The sequence below is a fragment of the Colobus angolensis genome, unplaced genomic scaffold (genome assembly GCF_000951035.1).
Source record: "Colobus angolensis palliatus isolate OR3802 unplaced genomic scaffold, Cang.pa_1.0 Scaffold23, whole genome shotgun sequence".
In the NCBI taxonomy this organism is placed as follows: domain Eukaryota; kingdom Metazoa; phylum Chordata; class Mammalia; order Primates; family Cercopithecidae; genus Colobus; species Colobus angolensis.
Window position 1 is genome coordinate 21272317 of NW_012115488.1, and position 14368 is coordinate 21286684.

A 14368-nucleotide genomic window follows, 5' to 3' on the forward strand; every position below is an offset into this window, starting at 1 on the left:
CACTTGGTATAGTCTCTTTTTAAAAAAATGTTAGACATTTTAACAGGGGTGTAGTAGTTTCATATTTTGGGTTTTAATAGGCATTTTGCTAGTGAGAAATGATGTTGATAATCTTTCCATGTATTTATTTTCAATCTGCATTTTTATTAAATATCTGTTCCAATCATTTGCCCATTTTGTTGGATTGCTTATTTTTTAATATTCTGGAAGTAATTTTTTTGTTAGATATATGATTTTCCAATAGTTTTGCACATTATATGGCTTGCTTTTTCGTACCATAAACAAGTTCTTTCAAACAGTAGTTTTAAAATTTTTGACAAGTTTCAATTTATCAATTCTTTTTTTTTTTTTTGGATTATGTGTTTGGTGTCACATCTAAAAGATACTTGCCAAATGCAAAATCAAAAATATTTTCTCTTATATTTTTGGAGTTTTATATTTTATATTTTCATATATAATCCATTTTGAACTAATAATTTTATGTGGTACAAGATGTGAATTAAAGTTCATTTGCATATAGACATCTAATTATCCAGCATAATTTATTAAAATTATTGGAACAAGACAAAATTGCCCACTTTTAGCAGTCCTATTCAAAATAGTACTGGAAGTTCTAGCCAGAGCAACCAGGAAAGGAAAAGAAATAAAATGCTTCCAAACTGGAAAAGAGAAAGTCAAATTATCTCTGATCATTGATGATACAATCTTAGATCTAGAAAAACCTAAAGACTCCATCAAAAATCTCTTAGATTTGATAAATGAATCCAGTAAAGTTTCAGTGTAGAAAATTAACATACAAAATTAGTAACATTTTTATACACCAATAAAAATCTAGTTGAGAACAAAATTAAAAAGGCAAGCCAGGCCGGGCCCGATGGCTTGTGCCTGTGATGCTAGCACTTCGGGAGGTTGGGGCAGGCGGATTGCCTGAACTCAGGAGTTTCCCACCAGCCTAGGCAACACAGTGAAACCCCATCTCTATTAAAATACAAAAAATTAGCCAGGCATGGCAGCATACACCTGTAGTCCCAGCTACTTGGGAGGCTGAGGCAGGAGAATTGCTTGAACCAGGAAAGTGGAGGTTGCAGAGAGCTGAGATTGTACCACTGCACTGCAGCCTGGGCAAAAGGAGTAAAACTCCATCTCAAAATAAATAAATAAATAAAATAAAAAGGCAAGCCTGTTTACAATAGGTCCAAAAAGTAAAATGCCTAGGAATATATTAAACTAAGAAGGTGAAAGATTTCTATAAGAGAAGAAAACTACAAGAAAGTAATTGCTGATGACACAAACAAATGGAAAAACTTTCCATGCTCATGGATCAGAAGAATTAATCTTGTTAAAATGATTTTACTGCCCAAAGCAATCTACATATTCAATAAAATCCCTATCAAAATATCAGCATCATTTTTTATAGAATTTTTTTAAATCCTAAAATGCACATACAAGCAAAACTAGAAGCCCAAATAGCAAATGTAATTCTAAGCAAAAGGAACAAAATTGGAGGTATCACATTATCCAATTTCAAATTACACTTTAAGGCTACAGTAACCAAAACAGCATTGTACTGGTACAAAAATAGACCCATATATCAGTGAAATAGAACAGAAAACCCAGAAGAAAAGCCACATATTTACAGCCAACTGATCTTTGACAAAGTTAACTGGGACATACATTTGGGGAAAGGACACCTTTTTCAATATATCATGCTGGGAAAATTGGATTGTTATGTATAAGAGAATGAAAATGGACCCCTGTCTGTCACCCTATACTAAAAGCACTCAACATGGGTTGAAGACTTAAATAGAAGTCTCCAAACTCTAGAAATACCAGAAGAAAACATAGGAAAAATTCTTCCAGACATTGGTCTAGGCAAAGAATTCATGATTGATACCTCAAAAGCACCAGCAACCAAACAAAAATACACAAATGGGACTTAATTAAACTAAAAAGCTTTTGCACAGCAAAAGATATAACCCACAGAGTGAACAAACAACCTGCAGTTTCGGAGAAAATATTTTCAAGCTATCCATCCAACAGAGACTAATATCCAGAATATATAAGGAACTCAAACAGCTAAACAAAAACCCCCACAAATAATTTCACTGAAAAGGGGCAAATGATATGAATAGACATTTTTCAAAAGAAAACAAAAACAGCCAACAGATGTATGATAAATGCTCAACATCACTATTGAAAAACCTGAGAAAAACAAGAAATGGGGAAAGGATTCCCTATTTAATAAATGGTGCTGGGAAAATTGGCTAGCCATAAGTAGAAAGCTGAAACTGGATCCTTTCCTTACTCCTTATACGAAAATTAATTCAAGATGGATTAGAGACTTAAATGTTAGACCTAATACCATAAAAACTCTAGAAGAAAACCTAGGTAATACCATTCAGGACATAGGCATGGGAAGGACTTCATGTCTAAAACACCAAAAGCAACTGCAACAAAAGCCAAAATTGACAAATGGGATCTAATTAAACTAAAGAGCTTCTGCACAGCAAAAGAAACTACCATCAGAGTGAACACGCAACCTACAGAATGGGAGAAAATTTTTGCCATCTACTCATGTGACAAAGGGCTAATATCCAGAACCTACAAAGAACTATGGTGTAATTTTTTTCATGTTTCTTGTACCAAAGTTTTGCTGAGTTTTTAACATGTTTATAGTTTATTTTTACGTGAAATTTGAAAAATTTTGGCCATAATATCTTGAAATATTTTTCTTTCTCCAGATGCCCTCCTTTGGGGACTTCAGTTACACATACAATGGCCACCTGAAGTTGTTCAATTCATTGATGTTTTGTTTATTTTTGTTAATTCTATTTTCTCTCCATTTTCTGTTGGATAATTATTGCTACTGATATGAAGTTCACTTATCATTTATATTTTATAGCTTTGGATCATATTATCTCTCTATGACACAGCTTGTTGGCTGACCACACTAACCCAATTAGAGACCAAATTAACTCCTGGCCCGGCCATAGTACTTTAGAAAGGCCCCTGTTCCTAGGTCCTAGCCTTATACAGATGTCAATCGAGAACCAGGATTTACCAGGATTCTTTCACCCAGCACACTCTAAACTTTATCTCCTATCTACAGAGCATCATAATATGACTGGAATTCTTCCCAGATTTTCATGGGATTTCTGCTTGATTTTAGCCTCCTAGCTTCATAATATAGCAAATTTCTTGAGTTATAAGCCGGCAGAGTGTTGCATCATTTGTTTACCTTTCTCTTCTCTCTGATACCATGGCCTTTCTATGTCCTAATTTTTTTCTCTTTAGACTAATATGCTATTAAAATTCTTGTAATCTTACTAGATGATTTTGTCCAAACTCTTCATCCAAATTCTCAGCTTCCTGCCAATATCCAGAATCAGCAAACATCCTCAGGGAAAAAGTGACTGCAAAAAGTTGCCCCTCCTCTTCATGGTTTGCCTTTTCCCAGGATTTTGGCCTTTAAATTCCTAGTTGCCTAAATAACTCTTTGATTCCTTTTACCAAATATTTTTAAACTGTATTCAGCTTTTCTAGTTATTCTCAGTGGGAAGATTGATCTGCCATAAGCTAATCCATTGTTGCTGGAAGTAGAAGTCTTAAACTCTTATTTTACTTGTTCAGTGCTTTGGTTTTGAATTCCAGTTTTGTTCTTTAGTATTTAATATCAAACTCTGCCTAGTTCTTTGAATTTTGGCATGTTTAGCTTAAAGGAGATATTACCCATACGTATCTTCAGATGAACTTTAGTTCCATTCTTTGATATCTATAAGAAGGCAGACAAACCAACTCAGAAACACAAGGTAAGACTGGCTTTGCACAGACAGTTAGTACTGTCTCCTAGTTGCTACTCACTCTAATACAAAATTTTATTTCTAGGTTCTGAACCTCTTCAATGTGTTTTTTCTTCATTACTTTTTGAAGGCATAAACAGTCATATAAAAAGATACCATTGTAATATTTGTGCCTTACTATGAAAGTTTAAACTGTACTTTATATTTCTTGTATGTGTTCAATAATTCCAATAATTATATGAACATGTAAGGGTTTCTAGATAGATAATTATTAATTGCCTGAGGAGTATGCTGTAGGATTTTGATGTAAAAGTCTAATATACAAGATTATATTTACCCATCATAATCTTCATTGATCCCAGCAAACTGCACTGGATTACAGCTTACAAAAGTAGTAAACATGAGCAATATAAGTGACACCACAGATGTAGCCATTATAAATCTCATAAGGTCTTTACAAGACATTTCTAATGTGTAAACAATGACACCTCCCAGAAGCTGGCCAAGTGCACCTCCTGGAATTAAAACAAGTCCTAAAAAAGAGGAGGAGAAAAACACAATTAAAAAGAATCAGCTGATAGTACAGATAATACATACATTGGTACAATTTCCTTTGCTCTAAACATATAGCAAACATGTATTTAAACTAAAAGACAGAAAATGTACGGTTATGCTAAGTATCTTGGCAAACCCGAATCTTAATGGAAACAAAAACCTGTCAGTAGGACTGAAGCCATAGGCCTATTGACTTTAGGGCAGTGATGGTGAAGTTTTGGTCCTTTATAGTAATGTTATCAAGGACAAACCGTTCCACGCAAAACGGAAGATGAGAGCTGTCTTATTGAGAGCTATTATTAACAAGCATCCTGGATTTATAGCTTATTACAACAGACAGGATTATACTGACAAAAGTTCACAGAGATTTGTTAACAAGAATTGAACGAAGCCACCCATTAGTTCTACAAATGGACGTCCAATATTAATAATCTCACAACAAAGTGGGATGCTAGAAGAACCATTATAAGACATTGTTTTCTATTCAAGAGTAAGGAATTAGAAACAAGTAAGCAAAAGAAAGAGAAAAAAGAGGGGGAGGAGAAGGAGGAGGAGGAGAAATATAGTCAGAAAATAATCAGATGAGATAGCACAGCAAATTCATACATTGATGCAATTCCCTCTAATCCAAATATATAGTAATGTTAGATCTAAATATGAATTTAACAATAAAAACATAGGATTAAAAACAAAATAAATCCCATTAACACTAGACTAAATTTATAAAAGTGTCTGACAAAGACTTGAAAATAAACAATTTTAGAATGCTTAGAAAGATAAATGACATAAAGAGCTCCAGTCGGCAGCTCCCAGAGAGACCAACGCAGAAGGCGAGTGATTTCAGCATTTCCAACTGAGGTACCTGGTTCATCTCACCAGGACTCATTAGACAGTGGGTGTAGCCCATGGAGGCTGAGCAGAAGCAGGGTGGGGAATCATCTCACCCAAGAAGCAGAAGGGGCTGGGGAACTCCCTCCCCTATCCAAGTGAAGTCGTGAGGGACTGTGCCATGAGGGATTGTGCCATGAGGGATGGTGCTCTCCAGCCCAGATACTATGCTTTTCCCATGGTTTTGGCAACCCGCAGATGAGGAGAATCCCTCGGGTGCCTAGACCACCAGAGCCCTGGGTTTCAAGCACAAAACTGGGCTGCCATTTGGGCAGACAATGAGCTAGCTGCAGGAGTTTTTTTTTTTTTTTTTTTTTTTTTTTTTCACACGCCAGTGACACCTGGAACCCCAGTGTGACAGAACTGTTCACTCCCCTGGAAAGGGGGCTGAAGTCAGGGAGCCAAATGGTCTTGCTCAGCAGATCCCACTCCCATGGAGCCTAGAAAGCTAAGATCCACTAGCTTGAAATTCTTGCTGCAAGCACAGCAGTCTGAAGTCAACCTAAGATGCTCGAGGTTGGTGGGGGGAGGGGCATCTGCCATTACTGAGGCTTGAGTACACAGTTTTCCCCTCACAGTGTAAACAGAGCCAATGGGAAATTTGGACTGGTGGAACCCACCAGAGTGGGGCAAAGCCACTGTAGACAGACTGCCTCTCTTGATTCCTCCTCACTGGGAAGGGCATCCTTGAAAGAAAGGCAGCAGCCCCAGTCTGGGGCTTACAGATAAAACTCCCATCTTCCTGGGACAGAGCACCTGGGGAAGGGGCAGCTGTGGGTGCAGCTTCAGCACACTTAAACATTCCTCTCTGCTGCCTCGGAAGAGAGCAGCAGATCTCCCAGCACAGTGCTCAAGCTCCACTAAGGGAATGACTGCTTCCTCAAGTGGGTCCCTGACTCCCATGCCTCTTGACTGGAAGACACCTCCCAGCAGGGGTCAGCAGACACTTCATACAAGAGAGCTCCTGCTGGCATTTGGCAGGTGTCCCTCTGGGACAAAGCTTCCAGAAAAGGAGCAGGCAGCAATCTCTGCTGCTCTGCAGTCTCCACTGGTGATGCCCAAGCAAACAGGTTCTGGAGTGGACCTCCAGCAAACTCCAGCAGACCTGTAGAAGAGGAGCCTTACTGTTAGAAGAAAAACTAACAAACAGAAAGCAATAACATCAACATCAATAAAAAAGATGCCCACACAAAAACCCCATCCAAAGGTCATCAGCATCAAAGATCAAAGGTAGATAAACCCACAAAGATGAGGAAAAACCAGTGCAAAAAGTCTGAAAATTCCCCAAATCAGAATGCCTCTTCTCCTCCAAAGGATCACAACTCCTCACCAGCAAGGGAACACCAATGGACAAAAAATGAGTTTCATGAATTGACAGAAGTAAGCTTCAGAAGGTGGGTAATAACAAACTCCTCTGAGCTAAAGAAGCATGTTCTAACCCAATGCAAGGAAGCTGAAAACCTTGACAAATGGTTACAGGAGCTGCTAACTGAATAATTAGTTTAGAGAAGAACATAAATGATGTGATGGAGCTGAAAAACACAGCATGAGAACTTTGTGAAGCATACACTAGTAACAATAGCTGAATTGATCAAGTGGAAGAAAGGATATCAGAGGTTGAAGAACAACTTAATGATATAAAGCATGAAGACAAGATTAGAGAAAAAAGAATAAAAAGGAATGAATGCCTCAAAGAAATATGGGACTATATGGAAAGACCAAACCTATGATTGGTGTACCTGAAAGTGATGGAGAGAATGAGTCCAAGTTGGAAAACACACTTCAGGATATTATCCAGGAAAACTTCCCCAACCTAGCAAGACAGGCCAACATTCAAATTCAGGAAATACAGAGAACACCACTAAGATACTCCATGAGAAGAGCAACCCAAGACACATAATCGCCAGATTCATCAAGGTTGAAACAAAGCAAAAAATGTTAAGGTAATTAGAGAGAAAGGTCAGATTACCTACCATGGGAAGCCCATTAGACTAAGAGCAGATCTCTCTGCAGAAACCTACAAGCCAGAAGAGAGTGGGAGCCAATATTCAACATTCTTAAAGAAAAGAATTTTCAAACCAGAATTTCATATCCAGCCAAACTAAGCTTCATAAGTGAAGGAGAAATCAAATTCTTTACAGACAAGCAAATGCTGAAGGATTTTGTCACCACCAGGCCTGCCTTCCAAGAGCTCCTGCAGGAAGCACTAAATATGGGAATGAAAAACTGGTACCAGCCACTTCAGAAACACCAAAAAATAATGACCAATAACACTATGAAGAAACTCCATCAACTAATGTGCAAAATAACCAGTTAGCATTATGATGACAGGATCAAATTCACACATAACAATATTAACTTTAAATTTAAATGGGCTAAATACCCAAATTAAAAGACATAGAATGGCAAATTGGATACAGAGTCAAGATCCATCAGTGTGCTGTATTCAGGAGACCCATCTCACGAGCAAAGACATACATAGGTTCAAAATAAAGGGACAGAGGAATATTTACCAAGCAAATGGAAAGAAAAAAAAAAGCAGTGATTGCAATCCTAGTCTCTGAATAAACAGACTTTAAACCAATAAAGATTAAAAAAGACAAAGAAGGGCATTACATATTGGTAAAGGGATCAATGCAACAAGAACTAACTATCCTAAATATGTATGCACCCAATACTAGAGCACACAGATTCATAAAGCAAGTTCTTAGAGACCTACAAAGAGACTCAGACTCCCACACAATAAGAGTGGGATACTTTAACACCCCACTGTCAATATTAGACAGATCAACCAGATAGAAAATTAACAAGGATATTCAGGAATTGAACTCAGCTCTGGACCAAGCTGATCTAATAGACAACTACAGAACTTTTCACCCCAAATCAACAGAATATGCATTATTCTCAGCACCACATAGCACGTATCTAAAATTGACCACATAACTAGAAGTAAAACACTCCTCAGCAAATGCAAAAGAACAGAAATCATAACAAACAGTCTCTCAGACCAAAGTGCAACCAAATTAGAACTCAGAATTAGGCCCGGCGCAGTGGCTCACGCCTGTAATCCCAGCACTTTGGGAGGCTGAGGTTTAAGGATCACAAGGTCAGGAGATCGAGACCATCCTGCATCCTGGCTAACTCGGTGAAACCCCATCTCTACTAAAAATACAAAAACTTAGCCAGGCGTGGTGGCAGGCGCCTGTAGTCCCAGCTACTTGGGAGGCTGAGGCAGGAGAATGGCATGAACCCGGGGGGCGGAGCTTGCAGTGAGCCGAGATCACGCCATTGCACTCCAGTCTGGGTGACAGAGTGAGACTCCATCAAGAAACTCACTCAAAACTGCATAACTATAACTGCATCAAAACTGAACAACCTGCACCTTATTGACTACTGGATAAATAATAAAATTAAGGCAGAAATAAATAAGTTCTTTAAAACCAATAACAACAAAGACAGGGTACCAGGATCTCTGGGACACAGCTAAAGCAGTGTTTAGAGAAAAATTTATAGCACTAAATGCCCAAAGGAGAAAGTGGGAAAGATCTAAAATTGACACCCTAACATCACAATTAAAAGAACTAGAGAAGCAAGAGCAAACAAGTTCAAAAGCTAGCAGAAGGCAAGAAATAACTAAGATCAGAGCAGAACTGAAGGAGACAGAGACATGAAAAGCCCTTCAAAAAATCAGTGAATCAAGGAGCTAGTTTTTTGAAAGGATGAACAAACTAGATAGACCGCTAGCCAGACTAGTAAAAAAGAAAAGAGGGAAGAATCAAATAGACACAGTAAAAAATGATACAATGGTGTCACTACTGATCTAACAAAAATGCAGACTACTGTCAGAGAGTACCATAAACACTTCCATGTAAATAAAGTAGAAAATCAAGAATAAATGGATAAATTCCTGGACACATACACCCTCCCAAGATTAAACCAGGAAGAAGTCGAATCCCTGAATAGGCCAGTAACAAGTTCTGAAAATGAGGCAGTAATTAGTAGCCTACCAATGAAAAAAAGCACAGGATCAGATGGATTGACAGCCAAATTCTACAAGAGGTACAAACAAGAGCTGGTTCCATTCCTTCTGAAACTATTCCAAACAATATAAAAATAGGGACTCCTCCCTAACTGAGTTTATGAGGCCAGCATCATCCTGATACCAAAACCTGGCATAGACACAACAACAAAGAAATTTCAGACCAATATCCCTGATGAACAGTGTTGCGAAAATCCTGGCACATCGAATCAAGCAGCACACTAGAAAGCTTATCCACCATAATCAAGTCACCTTCATCCCTGTGATGCAAGACTGGTTCAACATACACAAATCAATAAATGTAATCCATCACAAAAACAGAACCAATGACAAAAACCACATGATTATCTCAATAGATGCAGAAAATCCCTTCAATAAAATTTAACACCCCTTCATGCTAAAAGCATTCAATAAACTAGGTATTGATGGAGCATATCTCAAAATAATAAGAGCTATTTATGATAAACCCACAGCCAATATCATACTGAATGGGCAAAAGCAGGAAGCATTCCCTTTGAAAACTGGCACAAGACAAGGACGCCCTCTCGCACCACTCCTATGCAGTGTAGTATTGGAAGTTCTGGCCAGGGTGATCAGGCAAGAGAAAGAAATAAAGTGTATTCAAATAGGAAGAGAGGAAGTCAAGTTGTTTCTGTTTGCAGATGACATGATTGTATATTTAGAAAACCACATCGTCTCAGCCCAAAATCTCCTTAAGAGGACAAGGAACTTCGACAAAGTCTCAGGATACAAAATAAATGTGCAAAAATCACACGCATTCTTATACACCATTAATAGACAAAGTACTAAATCATGAGTGAACTCCCATTCACAACTGCTACAAAGAGAATAAAATACCTAGGAATACAACTTACGAGGGATGTGAAGAACTTCTTCAAGGAGAACTACAAACCACTGCTCAAGGAAATAAGAGAGGACAGAAACAAATGGAAAAACATTCCATTCTCATGGATAGGAAGAATCGATATTGTGAAAATGGCCATACTGTCAAAGTAATTTATAGATTTAAGCTATTCCCATCAAACTACCATTGACTTCATTCACAGAATTAGGAAAAAAAAAACTACTTTAAACTTCATATGGAAACAAAAAGAGCACATATAGCCAAGACAATCCTAAGCCAAATGAACAAAGCTGGAAGCATCATGGAACATGACTTCAAACTATCCTACAAGGCTACAGTAACCAAAACAGCATGGTACTGGTACCAAAACAGACATATAGGCCAATGGAACAGAACAAAAGGACTCAGAAATAACATCAAACATCTACAACAATCTGGTCTTCAACAAACCTGATGAAAACAAGCAATGGGGAAATGATTCCCTATTTTATAAATGGTGCTGGGAAAATTGACTAGCCATATGCAGAAAACTGAAACTGGATCCCTTCCTTACACATCATACAAAAATTAACTCAAGATTGATATAAGACTTAAATATAAAACCTAAAACCATAAAAACTCTAGAAGAAAACCCAGGCAATACCATTTAGCACATAGGCATGGGCAAAGACTTTATGACTAAAACACCAAAAGCAAAGGCAATAAAAGCCAAAATTGACAAATGGAATCTAATTAAACTAAAGAACTTCTGCACAGCAAAAGAAACTATCATCAGAGTGAACAGGCAACCTACAGAATGGGAGAAAATTTTTGCAATCTATCCATCTGACAAAGGGTTAATATCCAGACTCTACAAGGAACTTAAACAAATTTACAAGAAAAAAACAAACAACCCCATCAAAAACTGGGCAAAGGATGAGAACAGACATTTCTCAAAAGAAGACATTTATGTGGTCAATAAACATATGAAAAAAAGCTCATAATGACTGGTTATTAGAGCAATGCAAATCAAAACCACAATAAGATACCATCTCACACCAGTTAGAAAGGCAATCATTAAAATGTCAGGAAACAACAGGTGCTGGAGAGGCAGTGGAGAAATAGAAATGCTTTTACACTGTTGGTGGGAGTGTAAATTAGTTCAACCATTGTGGAAGACAGTGTGGTGCTTCCTCAAGGGTCTAGAACCAGAAATACTATTTGACTCAGCAATCCCATTACTGCATATACATCCAAAGGATTATAAATCATTCTACTATAGAGACACATATACATGTATGTTTATTGCAGCACTATTTACAATAGCAAAGACTTGGAAGCAACCCAAATGCCCATCAATGATAGACTGGATAAAGAAAATGTGGCACATATACACCATGGACTACTATGTAGCCATAAAGAAGATTGAGTTCATGTCTTTTGCAGGGACTTGGATGAAGCTGGAAACCATCATTCTCAGCAAACTAACACAGGAATAGGAAACCAAACATCACATATTCTTACTCATAAGTGGGAGTTGAACAATGACATAAAAATGAAAGTGTTCATATAAATAAAGAAGAAAAATAAAAAGAGGAGATAATAAAAAAGTGAATAAAAAATAAGAAACCTGAATATTAAAAAATATAATTCTTAAAAACTCAAATCTCAGGATAACCTTCAGACTAGAGACAATTATAAGCAAATTGATAAATTGGAAAAGAACACTATGTTATTACAGTGTGTGTTAAAAAAAGATAAAACAGTAAGAGAAGGGCCAGGCGTGGTGGCTCACACCAATAATCCCAGTACTTTGGGAGGCTGAGGTGGGTGGATAACGAAGTCAGGAGATTGAGACCATCCTGGCTAATGTGGTGAAACACCGTTTCTATTAAAAATACAAAAACTTAGCTGGGCATGGTGGCGGGCGCCTGTAGTCCCAGTTACTTGGGAGGCTGAGGCAGAAGAATGGCATGAACCCAGGAGGCGGAGCTTGCAGTGAGCCGAGATCGCACCACTGCACTCCAGCCTGGGTGACAGAGCCAGATTCCATCTCAAAAAAAAAAAAAAAAGTGACAGAAGAATAACCAAAACAAGCAAAAGTCAATAAGTACAGGGGAGAAACTTCGCAAATGCTACCTCAGCCAGGTGATCAAAGTCAAATTCAAAAGCAGTCACTCACACGGATAGTATATTCCCTTGATATGATTGATATGATGTTTTGAAAATGATACTTTACCTCTGGATCTTCCTTTAAAAAACTAAAACCCCAGTCTAATCATGATAAAAACATTAGGCAATTTTCTATAGTGGGACATCTTACAGAACAACTGGCCAGTACTCCTAATAACTGTAAGGTCATCAAAAACAAGGAAAGACTGAGATATTGTCATAGCCAAGAGAACTTCAAAGAGACATGATAACTAAATACAGTGTAGTATCTTGAATGAGATCCTGGGACAGAAAAAGGACATTAGGTAAAAATTGAAAAAAAAATCTGCACAAACTATTGACTTTAGTTAGTAATATTGTATTAATTTTGGTTCATTAATTATGACAAATCTACCATGCTAATATACGATGTTTATAAAAGGGGAAACTGGGTGTACAGCCTATGGAAACTCTCTCTCTCTCTCTCTATGTATATATAAATATATACACACATATATATGTATTTAGAGAGAGAGAGAGAGAGAGAGACAGTCTTGCTCTGTCACTAGGTTGGAGTACAGTGGCACGGTATTGGCGCACTGCAACCTCTGCCTCCCGGTTTCAAGCTATTCTCCTGCCTTAGCCTCCCGAGTAGCTGGGATTACAGGCGTGCCCCAATGTACCACCATACTAATTTTTGTATTTTTAGTAGAGACTGGGTTTTGCCTTGTTGGCCAGGCTGCTCTTGAACTCCTGACAAGTGATTCACCCACCTCAGCCTCCCAAAGTGCTGAGATGACAAGCATGAACCACCACGCCTGGCCAGAAATTCTTTATATTATCTTCTATCTTCAAGATATTTCTGTAAATCTAAAATTGTTCAAAAAATAGTTCTTGAAAAAAAGATAATAAAAATAAATAAGCTCCACAAAAAGGCTTATAGCAGTTGTGAAAAAAACAATACAAGTAATACCAGAAAAACAATGTTTGAAAAATTACAGCTGAGGATAAAAAATTTACATAATCAATGAAATTTTAGCCCTGGAAATAAATGTACACTCCAACTACTGAGAAGCAATAAAAAAGTCACCCTCACAGATAAGAAGGTAGGAAATCTTCATAACATCAAGAATAAAGAAAAAAATTGTATAAGCTGCTAAAGGACATATTACTTTCATTTTAGGTTCAGGGATACATATGCAGGTTGTAATATAGGTAAATGTGTCACGAGGGTTTGTTATACAGATTATCTCATCACCCAGGTACAAAGCTTAGTACCCAATAGTTATTTTTCTGATCCTCTCCATCCTACCACCTCCCACCCTCAGGTAGGCTTCTGTGTCTGTTGTTCTCTTTGTGTCTATGGGTTCTTGTTTAGCTTCCATGTCTCTGCTATTGTGAATAGTGCTGTGATGAACATATGCGTGCATATGTCTTTCTGATAGAAAAATTTATATTCCTTTGTGTATATATCCAGTAATGAGATTGCTGCATCAAATGGTAGTTTTGTCTTTAGCTCTTTGAGGAATCACCACATTGCTTTCCACAATGGTTGAACTAATTTATACTCCCACCAACAGTGTAAAAGCATTCCCTTTTCTCTTCAACCTTGCCAGCACTTGTTATTTTTTGACATTTTAGTAGTAGCCATTCTGAATGGTGTGAGATGGTATCTCGCTGTGGTTTGGATTTGCATTTCTCTAATGATAAGTAATACTGAGGTTTTTTTTCATATGACTGTTGGCCACTTGAGAAGTGTCTGTTTATATCCTATGCCCCCTTTATTATGGGACTTTCTTTTTCTTCTAAGTTTGTTTAAGCTCGTTATAGATGCTGGATTTTAGACCTTTGTCAGATGCTTACCTTGAAAATATTTTCTCCCATTCTGTAGATTGTCTGGTTTACTCTGTTGATAGTTTTTTTTTTTTGCTGTGCAGAAGCTCGTAAGTTTAATTAGATCCCATTTGTAAATTTTTACTTTTGTTGCAATGGCTTTTGGCATTTTTGTCCTAAAATCTTTGCCAGTTCCTGTGTGCAGAATGGTATTCCCGAGGTTTTCTTCTAGGGTTTTTATAGTTTTGGGTTTTACAT

At 37.5% G+C, this 14368-nt stretch overlaps 1 protein-coding gene across 3 annotated transcripts in view; it reads right to left on the bottom strand.

Moving 5' to 3' along the window:
- Positions 1-14368, bottom strand: part of SLCO6A1 (solute carrier organic anion transporter family, member 6A1) — a 110713-nt gene that overhangs the window by 39499 nt on the left and 56846 nt on the right. For all 3 annotated transcript variants that reach the window (XM_011944311.1, XM_011944310.1, XM_011944309.1), the window contains one exon: positions 4138-4333. In XM_011944311.1, the coding sequence (XP_011799701.1) occupies positions 4138-4333 (196 nt within the window). The remainder of the gene's footprint in view (positions 1-4137; positions 4334-14368) is intronic.